Below are 20,227 nucleotides of genomic sequence, written 5' to 3'. Positions count from 1 at the left end.
ACATAATAAAAGTGGGAATAGAGAAACCAAGATGGTGTCATAGGTAAACACCGGAAATTGTTGCCTCACACAACCACTTCAAAAATACAACTAAAAGACAAAACGGACATCATCCAGAACCACAGGAAGGCTGGCTGAGTGGAAATTCTATAACTAGAAGAAAAGAGAAAAGCACACTGAGACTCAGAGGAAGGGCAGTGCCGAAGTGCAGAGGTATGGAGGCCCACATGGAAAGGGCTGGCAACTGAAAACACGGTTGTCTTTTTCAATCGGGAGGGAGTCTCAAGCTCCTGACTGCTCTAAACTCCAGTTTCTGGCGAGTCTCGGGGGGACCCAGACCGATACAGGGAGAAACTGGACTGTCTGGCAGCGGGCAGAACTCAAGGGCGGCTTTCTCTCAGAGGTGGTTGCAGTGATTACTGGGACACTGAGACTTGGGGCCTCTTAGGGCAGGACTGAGGATCAGCCATAGCTGCTTGCTCCACCCTGTTGATCCCCAGAGACCCCACTCCACCCAAGCTGTGCGCAGAGGCTTTTGCATATAAAAGGCCTGGCCCTTTGCAATCTGAAAATTACTTAACGAACTGCAGCTGGGTCAGAGAGACCCAGAATTTCCAAAAGAAGGCCCAAGGCCCCACAGCAGATTGCATTGCTTCACAGCTGGGCCTCATCTGGGAACCTCCAAACCTCAAACAAAGAAGAGGAATCTGCAGATCTCTCCATAGCTCCTGCTGGGTAGCCTCAGGAAGAGGCTAAATTAGCACCTTCTTAGAGTTCCAAGAGCCAGTGTACCCAGTGGTCAGAGTGGGACCATCCAGACTACAACTACTCAGATCCATAAGGGACACACTCAGGGGGCAGACTCAGTAAGCACCAAAGCCCCACTGAAGCAAGTCTTGCCCCAGAAGGGTGTCTCCAGCACAGAAGTTATCCCACCATAGACACAGCTGATTCTCACAGCCAATTGGCCAGGAGGTCCATTCCTCCCAGTGATATCTACAACAATCAAGGCTTAACTACAACAAGACTGTGCACACAGCCCACAAAGGGGTGCACAAAGAGTGTCCACCTCAGGTAATTGGGGAGGCTGAGCCACTGGGCCCTATAGGACACCTAGCACAGAAATCCACTCTATCAACATAGGGAAGCAGCCAAAATGCGGAGACAAAGAAACAGGTCACAAATGACAGAAATGGAGGAAAGCAAACTACTGGATATAGAGTTTGAAACCACACTTATAAGGTTTTTCAAGGATTTTCTAGAAACTGTTGATAAATTGAGTGAGATCCTCCATAAATCTAGTGAGACTCTCGAGGTTATGAAAAAGGACCAACTAGAAATTAAGCATACACTGACTGAAATAAAGAATATTATACAGACTCCCAACAGCAGACTAGAGGATTGCAAGAATCAAGTCAAAGATTTGAAATACGAAGAAGCAAAAACCCCCAACCGGAAAAACAAAAAGAAAAAAGAATCCAAAAATATGATGATAGTGTAAGGAGCCTCTGGGAAAGCTTCAAGCATACCAACATCCGAATTATAGGGGTGCCAGAAGATGAGAGACAGCAAGATATTGAAAACCTATTTGAAGAAATAATGACAGAAAACTTCCCCTACATGTTGAAAGAAATAGACTTACAACTCCAGGAAGCGCCGAGAACCCCAAACAAAAGGAATCCAAGAAGACCACATGAAGACACATCATAATTAAAATGCCAAAAGGAAAAGACAAAGAGAGAATCTTAAAAGCAGCAAGAGAAAAACAGTTAGTTACCTACAAGGGAGTACCCATACGACTGTCAGCTGATTTCTCAACAGAAACTATGCAGGCCAGAAGGGAGTGGCAAGAACTATTCAAAGTGATGAATACCAAGAACCTACAACCAAGATTACTTTACCCAGAAAAGCTATCATTCAGAATTGAAGGTCAGATAAAGAGCTTCACAGATAAGAAAAATTTAAAGGACTTCACCACCACCAAACCAGTATTATATGAAATGCTGAAAGGTATCCTTTAAGAAGAGGAGGAATAAGAAAAAGGTAAAGATACAAATTATGAACAACAAATACACATCTATCAACAAGTGAATCTAAAAATCAAGTGAATAAATAATCTGATGAACATAATAATCTGGTGAATATAATAGAATCAGGGGCATAGAAAGGGAGTGGACTGACTATTCTCGGGGGGAGGGGGGGAAGGAGTGTGGGGGTTGCGGGAAAAGACTGGACAAAAATCATACACCTATGGATGAGGACAGTGGGGGTGGGGGTAGGGGCAGAGGATGCGGTGGGAACTGGGTGGAGGAGAGCTATGGGGGGAAAAAAGAGTAACAACTGTAATAATCTGAATAATAAAGATTTAATTAAAAAAATAAAAGTGGGAATAGAGGAATCATACCTCAACATAATAAATGCACCAATCAAAAGACATAGAGTAACTGAGTGGATAAGAAAACATGACCCATATATCTGCTGTCTACAGGAGACCCACCTCAGAATAAAAGACATCATACTCAATGGTCAAAAACCAAACTTATTTCCCCTAAGAAAAGAAACAAGACAGGGATGCCCACTGTCACCACTCCTGTTCGATATAGTACTAGAAGTGCTAGTCATAGCGATCAGACAAGAAGAAGAAATAAAAGGCATCCAAATTGGAAAAGAAGAAGTAAAACTGTCTTTTTTTTTGCAGATGACATGATACTATACATAGAAAACCCCAAATACTCCATCAAAAAACTACTAGTCCTAATAAATTCGGCAATGTAGCAAGATACAAAATTAACACCCAGAAACCTATGGTCTTTTTATATACCAATAATGAACTCACAGAAAGAGAAATGAAAAAAAAAACAACCCCATTTACAATAGCACCAAAAAAAATAAGATACTTAAGAATAAACTTAAATAAGGAGGTAAAAGACCTATACTCAGAAAACTATAGGACATTGAAAAAAGAGATAGAGGAAGACATAAACAGATGGAAGAACAAACCATGTTCATGGATCGGTAGAATCAACATCATTAAAATGCCCATACTACCCAAAGCAATCTACAGATTCAATGCAATCCTTTAAAATACCAATGGCATATTTCAAAGATCTAGAACAAACTCTAAAAATTAATCTGGAGTAAAAAAAAAAAAGACCTTGAATAGCCACAGCAATCCTGAGAAAGAAGAACAAAGTTGGAGGGGTCACAATACCAGATATCAAGCTGTATTACCAAGCCACAGTTCTCAAAACTTCCTGGTACTGGCACAAGAACTGACATATGGACCAATGGAACAGAACAGAGAACCCAGAAATCGACCTAAACCATTATGCTCAATTAATATTTGACAAAGGAGGCAAGAGCATGCAATGGAGTCAAGACAGTCTCTTCAATAAATGGTGCTGGGAAATTTGGTCAGATACATGCAAAAAAAATGAAACTAGATCACCAATTTACACCATACACAAAAACAAACTCAAAATGGCTAAAGGACTTAAATGTAAGATGGGAAACCATAAAAATCCTACAGGACTCCATAGGCAGCAAAATAGCAGACATATGTCATAGCAATATCTTTACAGACACAGCTCCTAGAAGAATGGAGACTAAGGAGAAAATTAAAAAAAAATGGGACTGCATCAAAATAAAAAGTTTCTGCACAGCAAAAGAAACGATCAACAAAACAACAAGAAAGCCCACTGTATGGGAGAACATATTTGCCACTAATATTTCAGACAATGGTTTAGTCTCCAAGATTTACAGAGAACTCATACAACTTAACAAAAGGAAGATAGACGATCCAATCAAAAAATGGGCAAAGGATCTAAATAGACACTTTTCGAAAGAACATACAGAAGGAAGAGATATGAAAACATGCTCAAAGTCACTAATCATCTGAGAGATGCAAATGAAAATAACGAGATACCATCTCACACCTGTCAGAATGGCTATCATCAACAAATCAACAAACAACAAGTGCTGGCAAGGATGCAGAGAAAAAGGAACCCTCGTGTACTGCTGTTGGGAATGCAGACTGGTGCAGCCACTGTGGAAGACAGTGTGGCGTTTCCTCAAAAAGTTAAAGTACGCAGAAACCGGTTTGGCTCAGTGGATAGAGCATCAGCCTGCGGACTGAAGGGTCCCAGGTTTGATTCTGGTCAAGGGCATGTACCTGGGTTGCGGGCACATCCCCAGTGGGAGATGTGCAGGAGGCAGCTGATCGATGTTTCTCTCTCATCGATGTTTCTAACTCTCTATCTCTCTCCCTTCCTCTCTGTAAAAAATCAATAAAATATATTTTAAAAAAAAAGTTAAAGTAGGAACTTCCATTTAACCCAATAATCCTACTTCTAGGAATATATCCCAAGAAACCAGAAGCACTAATCAGAAAGGATATATGCACCCCTATGTTCATAGCAGCACAATTTACAATAGCTAAGATTTGGAAACAGCCTAAGTGCCCATGAGCAGATGAGTGGATTAAAAAACTTTGGTACATCTACACAATGGAATACTATGCTGCTATAAAATAGAAGAAACTTTTACCATTTGCAACAGCATGGATGGAACTGGAGAGCATTATGCTAAGCGAAATAAGCCAGTCAGAGAAAGATAAATATCACATAATCTCACTCACATATGGGATATAATGGTCGACATAATTTGATGAACAACAATAGATCCAGAGACAAATGGCATGGTTGTGGGGGTTAGAGAGCAATCAAAGGACTTGTACACATGCATATTAGCATAACCAATCGACACAGACAGTAGCAGGTGAGGGCATATTCTGGGGGGTGGGAATGGCCAGGGAGAGGTCAATGGGGGAAAAAGGAGACTTATGTAATACTTTAAACAATGAAGAGTATAAATTTTAAAAAAAGAAATAAAAGGCATCCAAATTGGAAAGTAGGAGGTGAAAATGTCATTATTTGTAGACGACATGATATTGTACATAGAAAACCCTGAAGACTCCACCAGGGAACTACTAGAGCAGGGGTGGGCAAACTTTTTGACTCAAGGGCCACAATGGGTTCTTAAACTGGACCGGATGGCCGGAACAAAAGCATGGATGGAGTGTTTGTGTGAACTAATATAAATTCAAAGTAAACATCATTACATAAAAAGGTACGGTCTTTTTTTTTTTTAGTTTTATTCATTTCAAACGGGCCGGATCCGGCCCGCGGGCCGTAGTTTGCCCACACTGTACTAGAGTTAAAAAATAAATTTGGTAACGTAGCAGGATACAAAATGAACACCCAAAAATCAATGGCTTTTTTATACACCCATAATGAACTCTCAAAAGAGAAACTAAAAAAAACAACAATCCAATTTACAATTCCAACAACAACAACAAAAAATAAGACACTTAGGAATAAACTTAACCATGGAGTAAAAGACCTGTACTTTGAAAAAGGATATAGAGGAAGATGCAAAAAATATGGAAACATATACCATGTTCATGGATTGGAAGAATTAACATCATTAAAATGTCTGTACTACCCAAAGCAATCTATAGATGCAATGCAATTCCTATTAAAATACCAATAGCATACTTCACAGAACTAGAACAAATACTCCAAAAATTTATATGGAGCCATAAAAGACTCTCAATAACTGCAGCAATCTTGACAAAGAAGAACAAAGTTGGAGAGATCAGAATATTGGATATCATATTATATTACAAAGCCATTATAACCCAAACAGCCTGGTACTGGCACAAGAATAGTCATATAGACCAATGGATCAGAACAGAGATCTCAGAAATTGGCCCTGATAATTATGGTCAATTAATATTTGACAAAGGAGGCAAGAACATACAATGGAGTAAAGATAGTTTCTTCAACAAATGGTGTTGGGAAAACTAAACAAACACATGCAAAAAGATGAAACTAGACCACCAACTAACACCATACACAAGAATAAACTCAAAATGGATAAAAGACTTAAATGTAAAACATGAAACCATAAAAATCTTAGAAGAAAACATAGGCAGAAAAAATCTTAGACATCTCACATAGCAGAATTTTCACTGACACATCTCCTAGGGCAGTGGTCGGCAAACTCATTAGTCAAGGGAGCCAGATATCAACAGTACAATGACTGAAATTTCTTTTGAGAGCCAAATTTTTTAAACTTAAACTATATAGGTAGGTACATTCAACTTTAAACTCAACTTTAAATTCACGGTTTTCATCTTCCGTTTTTCTTTGCTGCTTCTTTGTAGCCATTCAAACAGGGCACCTAAAAAATGTTTCATTTTATAATAATAAAGCCACCAACACAAAAGAATTACAATTCTTAAATTGATGACAAAAATACCTGTAGGAGTTGCAGCTGGTTGGAAAAATACAGATAACTTTATGCTTTGAGTAGGTACTTTTGTCAGCCATGCATGATTTGCGGACACGACTAGCACTAACCACTGCACAATGAGAGTACTGACTGACTGGCTCACTCAACTCGTGCATGAATCGTGTGCGCCTCCCCCGCTCTGCGTATCCATGGCCCGCCTGCTCCACGTCACCCCCCACTTCTTCTAAAGCTACTTCAAAATAGACTCGTCCAGGCCGAAAACCGACTCTGTGCATGGGCCACGAAATATCAATCACACTGTACGTGCGTGCCTGCACGTGGTATTTTGTGGAAGAGCCACACTCAAGGGGCCAAAGAGCCACATGTGGCTCGCGAGCCGTGGTTTGCTGACCACTGTCCTAGGGAAAGGAAACTAAGGAGAAAATAAATGAATGGGACCACATGAAAATGAAATGTTTCTTTACAGCAAAAGAAGCCGCCGCCAAATGAAAAGAGAGCCTGCTGCATGGACGAACATATTTGCTGATGACATATCTGATAAGGGTTTAATATCTATTCCAGGGGTGGGCAAACTTTTTGACTCGAGGGCCACAATGGGTTCTTAAACTGGACCGGAGGGCCGGAACAAAAGCATGGATGGAGTGTTTGTGTGAACTAATATAAATTCAAAGTAAACATCATTACATAAAAGGGTACGGTCTTTTTTTTTTTTTTAGTTTTATTCATTTCAAACGGGCCGGATCCGGCCCATGGGCCATAGTTTGCCCACGGCTGATCTAGAATATACTAAGTATTCACACAACTCAACAAAAGGAAGACAATCCAATTAAGAAATGGGCAGAAGACCTGAATAGACATTTCTCCAAAGAGAACATACAAATGGCCAAGAGACATATGAAAACATGCTCAAATTCACTAATCATCCGAGAAATGCAAATTAAAACCACAATGAGATATCACCTCACACCGGTCAGAATGGCTACCATCAAAAAATCAACAAACAGCAAGTGCTGGTGAGGATGTGGAGGAAAGGGAACCCTTGTGCACTGCTGGTGAGAATGCAGACTGGTGCAGCCACTGTGGAAAACAGTATGCAGTTTTCTCAAAAAATGAAGAATGGAACTACCTTATGAGCCAGTGATCTCATTTCTGGGAATATATCCTAAGAAACCAGAAACACCAATCAGAAAGGATATATGCACCCCTATGTTCATAGCAGTGTTATTTACAATAGCTAAGATTTGGAAATAGCCCAAGTGCCCATCAGCAGATGAGAGGATAAAAAAGCTGTAGTACATTTACTCAATGGAATACTAAAAAAGAGGGATCTCTTATACTTTGTGACAATGTGGAAGGACCTGGAGGGTATCATGCTAAGTGAAATAAGCCAGTCAGAGAAAGACAAGTGTCACATGATCTCACTCATATGTGGAATCTAATGAACAAAATAAACTGATGAACAAAATAGGTCCAGAGGCCTGGATGCCTGGAACAGACTGACAGGTCTCAGAGGGGAAGGCGGCGGAGGGGATGGGAAGAGATTAATCAAAGAATTTGTATGCATGTGTGCACAGCCCATGGACACAGACAATAGTGCATGAAGGCCTGGGATGTGGCGGGGGCTGGGTGGAGGGAGTGAAGGCGGGGATATGAGGGACATCTGTAATACTGCCAACAATAAATAAATAAATAAATACATTTGTAAATAAATGGATTGAAACTCATTACTGTAACCTCAAGAACCTGCTTCTCTAACTCTCCAAACTCATCCTGTAGCCACTCTCCTCTTTAGGCCCAGGTCTTTGTGAGCCTCCCAATGCAGGTCCCACATACAAAGATAAATCTCTGAGAAAAGCAGTTTTGAATTCTTCCCAGAGGGCAATGGTATATAAAACCAGTGGTCATCTTAACATATTACTATTACTATTATTATTATTATTATTTTAAATTCATTATAATTGCTTAACGCACATTATAGTTTTTAAAATACTTTCAGGTCTATAACACTTTATTATAGTTTCTATAATACTTTCTCAGGTTTATCTATAATAATAAAAGCACAATATGCCAATTGACTGAACAACCAAACAGCAGAACGGCCATCTGGACAACCTTCCGGACGACCACACTATGACATGCACTGGTGCCAGGCCAGCCAAGGCAGGTGCGATGCGATTGGTTGGGGGGCCTGCCATCGCCCCACGATCGCCCCACAGAGGGAGGCCCAGGCCACCAGCCAGTGGGGCAATCAACTGGAGGGCTCTATAATTGCCCCAAAGAGGGAAGCCCAGGCCACCATCTGCAGGGCCATCAATCAGGGGGCCCCATGGAACCAGGGAATTTGGGGTGTGTGGCAGCAGACATGGGCAGCACCAGGCCAAGGGGGTGTAGGTGGGGTGGGGCCATGAGGCAGCTAGGGCCGCGAGGCAGAGGCAGCTGGGGCTGTGAGGGCCCTGGCAGCCAGGTCTGTGAGGGCACAGGTAGTTGGGGCTGTGAAGGCCTACCCTTGCATGAACTTTGTGCATTGGGCCTCTAGTATCTATGCTAATAATAGAGGAATATGCAAGTTAGCTGGGATGCCGTAATGTCACGACCAAACAGCAGGGACCTGAGGCTGCATGGCGCCTGGCCAGAGCGAGGGACCTCAAGCCACACCCCCACCCTGCGGAGCTTGACAGGGGACCTCAGGCTCTGCTTCCTGCCCAAGCAATGGGCCGGGAGACCTCAGGCCACAACCCCCGCCCAGTGGGGCTTGATGGGGGACCTCAGGCTGTGCCCCTCACCTAGTGGGGCTTGATGGGGGACCTCAGGCCATGCCCCCCCACCCTGGTACCAGGCCGGGAGACCTCAGGCCCTGCCTCCCGCCTGGTGAGGCTTGATGGGGGATGTTAGTTTGCACTCCCTGCCCTGGCACTGGGCTGGGAGACTTCATGCCATGCCCTCTGCCCCAGCGCCAAGGTGGGAGACCTCAGGCCATGCCCCCAGCCAGGTGGGCTTGACAGGGGACCTCAGGCTGTGCCCCCCACCTGGTGGGGTTTGATGGGGAACATCAGGCTATGCCCCCTACGTGGTGGAGCTTGACAGGGGACCTCATGCCATGCCCCCCACCCCAGCGCCGGACCAGGAGACCTCAGGCCGTGCCCTCCCCCCCCCCGCCCCAGTGCCAGGCCAGGGGACCTCAGGCTGTGCCCCCGCTGCCTGGCGGGGCTTGATGGGGGAACTGAGGCTGCACCCCTGCCCAGAGGAGCTTGACGGGGGTGAGGCCAGCCGGGTCTGGGTCTCCTGTGTTTTCGAAGCACGTGCAGGTGGTGGGCGAGGACCTGACTCTGGTTCCCGTGGCGCGCTCCAGACTCTGACAGGAGGGAGATTTTCATATACATTTTAATAATTTTCTTTTGTCTCTGACACTTCTATTGTAGAGAAAGGGCGAAGAGCAATATTAAAATATTTCCTCTAATTAATTCTCTTTTAATGTGCATGAATTTCGTGCACTGGGCCTCTGGTGTATATACAATCACTAGTGGGAAATTAGGTTGAGTAAATGAGCTACTTGGAGGATCACCTGGGGTCTAAGGGAAGACAGTGGAGGGATTTAAAGACAGTGGACGGGTCAAGATTCTGGCAAGAAATATTCACTCTGATGTTCAAAGAAACGAAGGTGATGAGGGGACTGCTTCTCAGGTGAGATGTGGGCAGGTTAAAGGAGCAAGGAGGAGATAGAGAGGCACCAGGAGATCATCTCTGAGGGAAGCCACCAGGCCCCTGGGCTGCAGGACAATGGGGACAGAAACCGTGGGGAGAAAAAGATTTATTACTGTGGGGAGATGCAGCTACTGCCAGAGACCAGGGCCAAAAGGGAGGGAGGGGAGGAAGTCTGCAGCACTCCCAGCCCCAGCTCTCTGCACTGAGCCTGCCTGCTCAGCGCACTGGGAGCAGCAGAGCCAGGGGAGAGGGTGGGGTGGGCACAGCAATGGAGAATCATTAGGCCCGAAGCCAAAGATTAATGTGGGCTGGGAAACACAGTCACATTTCTTGGATAGGGAATAGGAGTGTTGTCACAGAGGATGAATGAGTGAATAAATATTGCTCAGCTCTCTTCACAGCTGTTCTCAGGATGGAGGCAGAGGTGATGGCCGGAGGGCTGAGGGCTCACTAATGAGGGCTGAGCCCAGGCCTGTGGGCCTCTCCTTCCTGACTTTCCTATTGCAGCTCTTCACCCTGGTGCTGAGAGCTCAGGAGCCGCCAGTAGTGTCCAGCTGAGAGCTGCCCAGGAAGGAAAAGCCCAGCCCTCTCCCCCGCTCACCCTAAGTAACAGCTGCCCCCTCCCCTGGGCCCCCCTCAGTCCTCTGAGCCTCTGCAGCACTCACTGTGTCTTAGTCTCACAGATGTCCTGCAAGGGCGCCCGGGGTGGGAGCGCCACGTGGAGAGGACTTTTTCTCTCCCGAGAAGTCATTGCTGAAAGTCACTGACAGATTCTGAATGCTGGACGCCAGGGCACCATCTCGCCCCCTTCCCCAGCAGAGCCCTCGTGAGATCAAGTGCTCTGGGCCTGCTGTCACCCCACTTCCCAGACAGGACACCGAGGCTCATCGAACCCACACACAGGGGCTCTGCTTCCAGGTCAGGCATCCACAACCCATTCCCGTGCGGGGGAGGATGTGTGTCGGGAGGGGCAGTTTCGGGAAATTCTGTACTTTTGCTCAGTTTTGTTGTGAACTTAATACTGTTCCAAAGAGTAAAGTCTGTTAATTGAAAAAATCAGTCCCACCCATTGGGCTAAGCTGTGGGTTCTGGGGACAGTCTCCATTTCGGTGAGAGGACTGAGCTACTGGAAGAGAAAGTTCATGTGCACACACACATCTCTGTTTCTTTTTGGGGGTGGGGGTGGGGGGTGGGTAGCAGATCTAGGCTATATTTTGAAGGAAGTGACTAAATGGCTTCACCCTTTAGCCCAAACTCCCATTCTCAGTAGACATCCCTGCTTCTATCTCCTCCTGCCCGTTCTTGTACTTGCAGGAATGAGGGACTGAGGTGGGAGACTTGCATGCAGAGGGGAGAGTAATTGGCGTAAACATTTGTTCGTAACCAGCTGGGGTGTGAGCTGGTGCGTGTGTGAGTGTGTGGGCCCCGCGCACGGCCCCTGGCCACATCCCGTCACACTGCCCGGTTGTGCCGTCTGCCTGCGCTCCCGGCACCGGGCGAAGCCTTTACGTGGCAGGCACACACACTGCATGGTGAGAGCGGAGCACGGGCACAGTGGGACTCCATCGGAAGGAAGGAGAGCACACGGCCACTGCCGCCCCAGCACCAAGCAGAAAGCTGTGCCTGGGCCTCTCGGCCTCCTGCCCCCGTCTCCCTGTCCTGATGCCTCCCAGGCGGGGCTGATGCTCCTGCTGTTATTGTGGGGCTGTTCTCAAGGCTGCTGTTTTTACCTCTTCTCTCCCTGCACCGCCAAGTTTCAATGGTTCAAGGCAGGGGGGGGAGGCCTTGGCGGGGGTCACGGTGAAGGAGGCGTAGCTCCCCTCAGTGGGAACACAAACTTCTTTTCACCTGCAGCCTTTGCCCACACGCTGCTGGGAGGGGCCGGGGTCCAGCAGAACCAGGGGACTGCAGGGTGTCATGAAGCTGGGTGTCATTTGTCACACAGACTCCCCGTACCTTTTAAAGAGGTCCACCTCCGCCTGGTCCCTCTTGCTCATGAGCAGGTTTCGGCTGTTTTCAAAGACATCTTCTATCTGGTCTGGCCAGAGGAAGAGGGTGCTGTTCAGCTTGATGTCCTCGTCTGCAAAACACATACCCCTGCTCAGGGCTGCGGGGGGCGTCAGCGAGAGGACAGGAGGGCGACGGGCGTGGCGGGCAGCGCAGGGCCGCGGAGGGGTGGCAGCCCCGGCACTCAGCGCTCACCACGGCCGGCCGCCGGAAGGCAGGCCGCGTGACCCCTCGGTTTCACAGGTGGGCAGCAGTAAGGAAGGGCCGAGGTCACGCCACGAGAACGTGGGGCGCAGGCTGGAAGCCCAGGTCTAAGAGCCTCGCCGGCCACGCCCCCACGTCTGGCCTGACCGCCTCCCAGGCGGGGAGTGGACTCAAAGCCTGGGGTGATGTTCAGGTTCTAATCTCTAAACAATTTCCCTCACTGAGTTACGTGTCAGTAATGCTATCCATGCCAGATGTCCGACCTGTCACGTGGCTCCCCCCGCACCGGGGCTAAGGAGGCAGAGCGCAGTGAGAGGACCCAGGGCCTGCTCACCCCCAGGCACAGCCCAGGACATGTGTCACCCCCAGGCTCCTCGCTCCTCCCTCAGCCCCACCCTGTGAACACCGGGCATCCACAGGTGTTTCCAGGCGAAAGCAGCTCTGAGGCGTGGCTGGCGAAGGGCCAGCACATCAGCTTCTCCTGCAGAACCTGGTCTTTACAAACTCCAACTTGGCCGGCCACGCTGAGAGGGTCCCGGCCACGCTGTGAGGGGCCTGGCCACACCCAGACATTTCTCCTTTTTGTCTGACAGTCAGACGCCCTTTGTGTGGTTCGAGCTCCTGTGTGGTGAGTGCCTCTGACATACAGGGACACCGAGGCCTCTCCCATCTCCACGTTCAGTGCTGGGATTGCAAACTCGTCCCCACTCCTTCCCTGAAAACGCACACGCATGCTGCATGTGGGCGCAGGGCCTCGGCTTACGGGGCAAGTCTGCGAAGTCCATCAGGAACTCCAGCCGCTCGGCCGCATCCCTCAGCTGCCTCCTGAGTTTGAACACAGTGATGTCGCTAGATTTCTTCAGGAACGCGATGAGGGACACCAGCTCCTCGGTGTTGGCAGGCATCTCGCTGACTTTCTCTGCGATGCTGCTGTACTGGTGGCAAATGCTGCGGAACAGAAGCCAGCCATCAGCACCACCGCCCTCCGCCAGCCCTCCTACGAGACTCGCGGTGCAAGCAGACGGGATTCCTAGCTGGAGCCAGGACCATGGTGTCCAGCTGTTCTCTGCCTGCAGCCTGATGCATGACGCCCACATGCACACCACACTTCAGGAATACTTCCCGAGGGTGGCAGTGTATCTGGCATGTGCCAAGCCTGTTACGAGGTGCCATGCCCCCAGTGCAATCATATATCAGCTCGTCTAAGCCTCACAGCAATCCTAAGAAGTAGGGACTGTTATTACCAGCAGTTTGGAAGGAAGCGAGGCTGACTAACTTGACCCAAAGCAACACGGTGTGCAGGTGTCAAATCCAGGATCTGAGCCTGGTTCAACTGATTGCAGAGCTGTACTCTTCACAAATATACTGAGTAGAATTCAGATTCAGACCAAAACAATAGCAAGAATACGGCCAGCACCAGCAACTCCTCAGATTTTATGCTGGAGTAGAGTCCTACAGTCTGGTCACTGCTCCCGCAGCACACCACCAAGCTCATCCTCAGGTGCTGCAGGCCATCCCGAGACATTTACGTCCAACTCCTGGCACTGTTGGGCCTCACTGCCCACTCCTCCTCAGCCGCACCGTGAGCGAGCGTGTTACTATATGGATAATTGGAATATGCTCAATTTACAAAAGCCAATGCATCTCAGTCTTCAGCATTTTAAGTCTAATCAGGAACAAATGATCTCCACGGCCTCCCTGCCTAGCACAGAGTGGCCCTCAAGAAATGTGGGTAAGACGGCCGTGGTCGTGCGTATTACTGATTGCTACATGCCGACGGCCACCAGCACGCAGAACCTCTCTTCTCAGTGTTCTCAGTCCTCAACATTCCTTCTTAACACAACGGTGCCCCTTCGTAGCAGAGTGACTTGCACCAACTGAAGAGAAAATGCCACACCACCTTGCAGCTGGTGCTGAGTTTAGGAATGAATTGGACACAGTTCTATCGAGAGAAGTGTCTGCTGTGCGGCCTGTGTCCAGAGCATTCTCCCCTTCTCTGCCCCAGAGGTGGGTTATATTCCCCAGCCTCCTTCAGAGCTTTAGTTGGGCATTTTACTAGTCCGCTTGGTTACCATCACGAAGTGTCACTGGGAGGCTTAAAGAACAGGACTTCATTGTCTCACAGGCCGGAGGCGGAAGTCAGGGTCACTGTGCCAGCTGCTTCGGTTCCTGGCAAGGACTCTCTTTCTGGCTGGCAGCGAGACGCTCTTCCCGTATCTTCCCGTGTCCAGACAGGAAGAGAGTTTTGGTGTCTCATCTCTTCTTATAAGGGCACAACCTATGACCTCATTTAACCTCATCACCCTCTACAGGCCGGTCTCCAAGCAGTCACACTGGGCATGCAGATGTGCTTGTGTGCCCCCAAGATTCACATGTTGAAGCGCAATCCCTAATGTGATGACATTTGGAGGTGGCGCTGGGTGGAGAGTATCAGGAGGGCTGTGACCACACACAGGGATTAGTGCCTGACAAAGGCGCTCCCTCCCCTTTCTGATTTGTGAGGACACAGCGAGAAGAAGGTGTCTAGGAACCAGGAGGTGGGCTCCCCACAGGCACCTCTCGCCTCCAGGACTGTGAGAAACAAACTCCTCTTGCTTAGAAGCCCCCCAGTCGGTGGCAGTGTCACAGCAGCTCAAACGGACTCAGACAGACTGCGACATACGGACTGTGGGAGAGCACAACTCAGATCATGTACTGAGGTCCAGTCCTTGGGAGTGGGAAGCAGTGCAATCGCCACTCACAGGTGCAGCACATAACAGTGTCCTTGCTCTCTCCATGCTCCATGCTCTCCCCTCCCCCTGACTGCCCAGGATCTCAACACTTAAGACGAGCTTGAAAGCTACATGTTGAAGATGTAAAGTTACCATCTTGCTTGAGTTTTTGAATGCACATAGTATTTCTCCTCCATGAGTCTGGAGCTACCCTGAGCAAGAAATAAACTTCTATTGTGTGTGATCATAACATCTTGGGTCTATGTGTTATAGCATTTGGCCTAACTAACTAACTAACTAACTAACTAACTAACTAACGCAGATAGATGCTCTCAGCCCGACAGACTCCTCCCTGATAGAATCCATCCTTCTTCCCTTTTGTATGAGAATTCAGAGTAAATATCATCTGGCTGCTGGCTGTCAGCTCCCTGGAGGCTCACAGGGTAGCAGACTCACTATTTCCGAGACCCTCTAAAGGCCCTGAATATGACCCGATGATAACAACACAACTCCGTAGCGATATCCAGGATAAACTGAAGATAGGAAACCTTGCCTTCTACATGTACTGATAATATGATTTAAAACCTAAAAGGCTGGGCCCTGGCCTGGTAGCTCAGTTGGTTAGGGCAACATCCTCATACACCAAGGTTGTGGGTTTGATCCCTGGTCAGGGAACATACAAGAAGAAAAAAACAAAACAAAACAAAAGCCCTGAAAGGCCAGGGTCCCATAGACAATGCTATCTCTGCCCATGCCGGGGACAGCAGAAGGGAGACCAGCGATGCATACCGGTCTGTGCCCTCTTTCTACTGATGTCCTTATTTTGGACAGGACTTCGCACCCCGAAGAAAACAAGCAGCTGGACCACAGGGATAACTTCTCAGGGCCCTGCAATTGGTCAATACTTCAGGTCACCACTCTAGCAATGTAGATGCAAATGGCTGCGCCCCATCCTTCTGCTCAGGACGCCCCATCCCGGGCACACCTAGCACTGGAAACAGGACAGTGAGGTGGCCAGGACAGGGCCTGGGATCAGGAGACTCAAACTCACTTTCTTGGGCAAGTTAGGCTTCCTTTCTGAGCCTCATGTCCCCTCCGCTCAGTAAGGGGGATTCTGTCTGCCTCCCCCACCTCGGGGGCTTGTTGGGAAGGTCAAATCAGTCAGAGTCTCCGGTGTGAAGGCAGAAAGAAACTTCGGAACTCCGCACCAGCCTGGGGCTCTGCATCCTGAAGAATCCTTGGCCTCATAACAGGACCCTTATTTTCATTTATATTAAAAAGATATCAGGGACTTATACTTTTATTTTGAGGTGGGTGAATGCACTACTGCTTAGGAAACACTTGCTTGATACTGAAACTTTCCAAAGAAAGTGTCCCCGTAGCATGAAGGCTCAAGCCTTGTACTCTCCGTCCCAACCTTCATCGTACAGGCAGAGAACTGGTCCCGACAGGTGCCTCCAGCGGACGCACAGCCAGGAAACACAAGGTTCAAACCCAGCTCTGGCTCCGGCGCCGGACCCTCCGCGTCACCAGCCCTGAGAGGCTGTGCGGTGGTGCTGGGGTGGCGCTCGCTGCCCTCTCAGAGGCCCCTCTCCATCTGCACACCGCCTCTCGGGCTCCGGGGAGGCCTCACCGGTGGCAGCGCGCAGATGCTCACAGCCCCTGGACGGGACGCTGGGCTGGGAAAATGGTAGCTACTATATCATTAACTTGTTAGTGAGTTTCTGACAGGTAACTTGTAACCCTTAAAATACTATAAATGCTAAGCTTACACATGTTTACATTTATGTGGATCACATGTAACACTGTATAACGGAGCATTATTCCTCAATCGTGCAGCCTGTGGTTTAGAGCTCCCTAAGGAACAGCTGGAGCAGGGATGAGCTGTTCTGTGACACTCATGGGACACGGGGACAGAGGTGCTGCCCAGCCTCTCCGCACCATCCCTCTCTGCCAACCACACCCAAGTCTTCTGGGGAGCCCTCTCCCTCTCAGTTCACGTGGCCTAGTAGGGTGACATCCACCCCAGAGACAGGAACCCCGCCCTGATGGCAGCCGTCCTCGCCGGTCTGCTGCTGCACAGGTGGGCTGCGGGCCAGGGTCACGCCGGCCAGGGCTGCGGGGCGGCCGTTGAGACAGCAGAAACCTTTTGCCCTCTGGACGGAACCTGAGAGGCTGTGAGCCAGAGCTGCTGGGGTGCACACACCAGAAAGCCTGTCTGGGGGTGCAGCCAACACGGGGAGCTGAGGGAGGGAGGGAGCCTGGGCCCTGACTGCCGGGCTGAGGGCCGAAGCCAGGAACCCCTGAACTTTCCAACGTGCGAGCCCCAGGCTCCCTTTTTTGCTTTCGCCAGCCTGTTTGGGCTTCTGTCCTTACAACCAACACCATTTCGACTGATGTATCGATACTCATCCAAAAGTGAAGGCACAACATCGGGCTTCCGAACACAGACCCCAGCCCTATCCAGCAGAGGCCCGCGTGGCGCGCATGCTAGGTGGTGGGCAGCAGCACCCAGCGGCCTGGCAAGCAAGCGAAGGCTGAAGGCTCTGAGAGGGGTATTACCCCCCTCACTTCCCCTCCCCCCCTCGCTCCAAGCCCCACGGTGTCTCATTGCTGCTCACCTTCCAGCCGAACCTGAATTCCCTGCCACCTTCATTTTGGGTTCAGCCTGGTCATTGTTGGGAGATGCAAATTCTGTCTACATTCCCCCGTTTGTGCCAACTCTCAGTGCTCTTTCTCCGCACACCTGGCAGTACCTGGCATTGGTGTCCCGGTTCACATCCACTTGGTACTGAATCAGGCGGTCTTTCAGGTTCTGGGCTCGCTCACAGAGGTCGTAATTGAGGGTCATGGTTTCAAGGCAGAACATGGCCAATGGCACGGAAATGTGCATGGACGCAATTTCGTTTTTCCGCTTTTTTATGCTATTGATCTTCTGTAAAAGGAGCACATTCACTGGTCAATTCATCAGTGGCCTCTGCGTGTTGCCTGCAGCCTCGGCCCTGGCCACCCCCTCAGATCGCAGCACAGCACACAACCGCCACCAGGGGGCTGCGGCCACCCACTGCGCATGTGCAGCACACATCATCAAGACACGAAATGTCCAGTGGCATCTCCTACCGTCACAAAGTCATCAATTTCATGATTTTCTTTCAGGAATGCAGTGATGCTCTGCTCTGCCGTGTTATCCAATAAGTCATCATACTTTCTGTAGACATTTAAGTATCTTGCATGTCGAAGGGCATAGAATCAAACACACAAACACGGGCCACAAGTTAGCTTAGCCGGAGCAGCAAATGTGGAGACACACTGAAAATCAGCCCAAACCAAGACAGAGGAATAGAAGCTGACAGTGTACATGGAACGGGAAATGCAAAACTTTGGCTGAAAATTCCAGTTTTGTTACCTCCTGGCGACATGAACTTAGACAAGATATTTCTCTTTTTCAAAGAGCCGTGTCTCTAACTAACGTGGAAATAGTGACTCCTCAGAGCACAACTGCAACAGGTCTATGAAAGTCACCACGGAGCCTGACACACAGCGGGCGTGCAATAGCCATGACCCCATCCCTCCTTCCAGCTCTAAAGTTGTGGGTCTCAATTTTAAGATGAAAATTTGGAACGAATGAACTAAAACCAATGGAATAAAATTAAGTTTCCCTCCGTCCATTAGCAGATCTCGCGGAAGGGCTGGGCAGTCTCTCTCCGGTTGGAGGATGTATTGGGATGCTCCCACTGAGTTTCCGGGAACATGCAGATGCTACGAGGAGCAGAGTTAACTGGGGGCCAATGGCACTCTTCCACAGGATGACCGACTTCAGAGACTCAGAGACGGAGATGAAGGGGAACCCTGGAGCTGTAAGTCAGAGAGCAAACCGGGAGGCCCCCCCCCCCCGCCCCGCGAACAGGGCCAGCCGGGCTTCCCACTGAGGCTCCGAGCCACATGTACAGGTGGGAGCTGCCCATCCAAGTCCGTGGTTTTTCTGATCGGGTTAGCAGTTCTCATCAGGGGTGGGTTTTGCTCCCAGGGGACACTTGGCTATGCGTTGGGCCATTTATCATCGCCGTAATTGTAGAGTCCCACTGGCATGTCATGAAAGGGTAGAAACCAGGGATGCTGCTACAAACCCTGCTATGCGCAGGCAGCCCCACAGTGCAGTGTCCTGTTCTAACATCAACAGAGCTGTGCCACGAGCCCAGATGAGGGTGAGCATGTGTCCTGGCTTGTGTGGGACAGTCCCGTGGTGATTGTGGCCAGACAGGGTCACAGGGTCCTCTCCACTCGCAGGGTCTCCGTGTAGAAGCTAGCAGTTGCATCCGCCATCACCCAAACGCATGCCTGCTCATGCGAGCAAATGCCATGTGCTCCCAGCGTCACCACTCAGGGCATGCAGAGCACTTGTCCTCGGTCCCTGTCCTCCCACCCCTAAGTCCAGCGAGCTCTGGAAGCAGAGAGCTGCTCTAAAATTCATCGAATAGCAAAAGCTGCCGAGCGGATGTGGGCTGCTGGTGGGCATGTCCTCACTCTCACTGGGGAAATGCCTGCCTGTCAATCAGACGAAGGGGTGCTGCCAGGCCTGCTGGCGCCATGTCACCTTCCTACAGCCCAGACATTTCTAACCTGTCTGGCCACACGGTTTCAGGTGCTGGAAGTGGACTGTACCGGAGTGTGAACTCTGGCTCCGGTTTGTTTTCTGGGCCACGCGTCCTCACGTGTGAAACGGGGATGCACGTAGTTCCCCGGTAAGCAGCTATTGGCTATGATTATGCATCGTTTCAGCTGTGTGGGAGCAGAGATCATTCCCTTGAAGGCAGTTAAGAATGGTCAGCCCATGCCCAAAGGCTAAGTTACAGCTACACCAACTTACTTGTGGGGGCCGACTTGGTTTTTCTGAAAGACCTGGAAAGCCTGATCCACGTAGTCAGAAACCAGCTTTTCTTCAGGGTTAACGGTTCCAAGAACCAGGTTATATCCTTTTAGCTCCGGGAACAGGAAAGATTCCACCTAAAGAACAGAAGCCGTGAGATTTGAGGAGGGGGCGGCACCGCGGGGCAAGGTATGCCGTGGGTTCATTCCCGGGACACCAGCTGCCGTCCGGCTCCTGCTGCTCCTGAACGAGGCCGGCTCGCTCGCCTCTTGTGGGACACTCAGAGCTCACGTCCTTGCTCCTCTCAAGTCTCATGTCCTTGGAGAGTCCGGGACCCAGTGGAGATTAGGTGTCCCTGCTGAACGCTCAGGCTCTGAACTTTCTCATCACAACTGTCACTAAATGAGTGTATAATGAGCTG

The 20,227-nt window shown here is 49.2% G+C and overlaps 1 protein-coding gene across 1 annotated transcript in view; it reads right to left on the bottom strand.

Moving 5' to 3' along the window:
• Nucleotides 1–20,227, bottom strand: part of DNAH3 (dynein axonemal heavy chain 3) — a 193,832-nt gene that overhangs the window by 147,473 nt on the left and 26,132 nt on the right. The window contains exons 11-15 of the mRNA XM_036309630.1: nt 19,807–19,943; nt 18,060–18,165; nt 17,696–17,874; nt 12,992–13,176; nt 11,974–12,097 (exon numbers count right to left, since the gene is read on the bottom strand). Coding sequence (XP_036165523.1) covers nt 11,974–12,097; nt 12,992–13,176; nt 17,696–17,874; nt 18,060–18,165; nt 19,807–19,943 — 731 coding nt within the window. The remainder of the gene's footprint in view (nt 1–11,973; nt 12,098–12,991; nt 13,177–17,695; nt 17,875–18,059; nt 18,166–19,806; nt 19,944–20,227) is intronic.

Source organism: Myotis myotis, unplaced genomic scaffold, assembly GCF_014108235.1.
Source record: "Myotis myotis isolate mMyoMyo1 unplaced genomic scaffold, mMyoMyo1.p scaffold_m19_p_5, whole genome shotgun sequence".
NCBI classification, from domain to species: Eukaryota; Metazoa; Chordata; class Mammalia; order Chiroptera; family Vespertilionidae; genus Myotis; species Myotis myotis.
The sequence above is the reverse complement of the archived record's forward strand: the minus strand, read 5'-3'. Positions and strand labels throughout refer to the sequence as shown.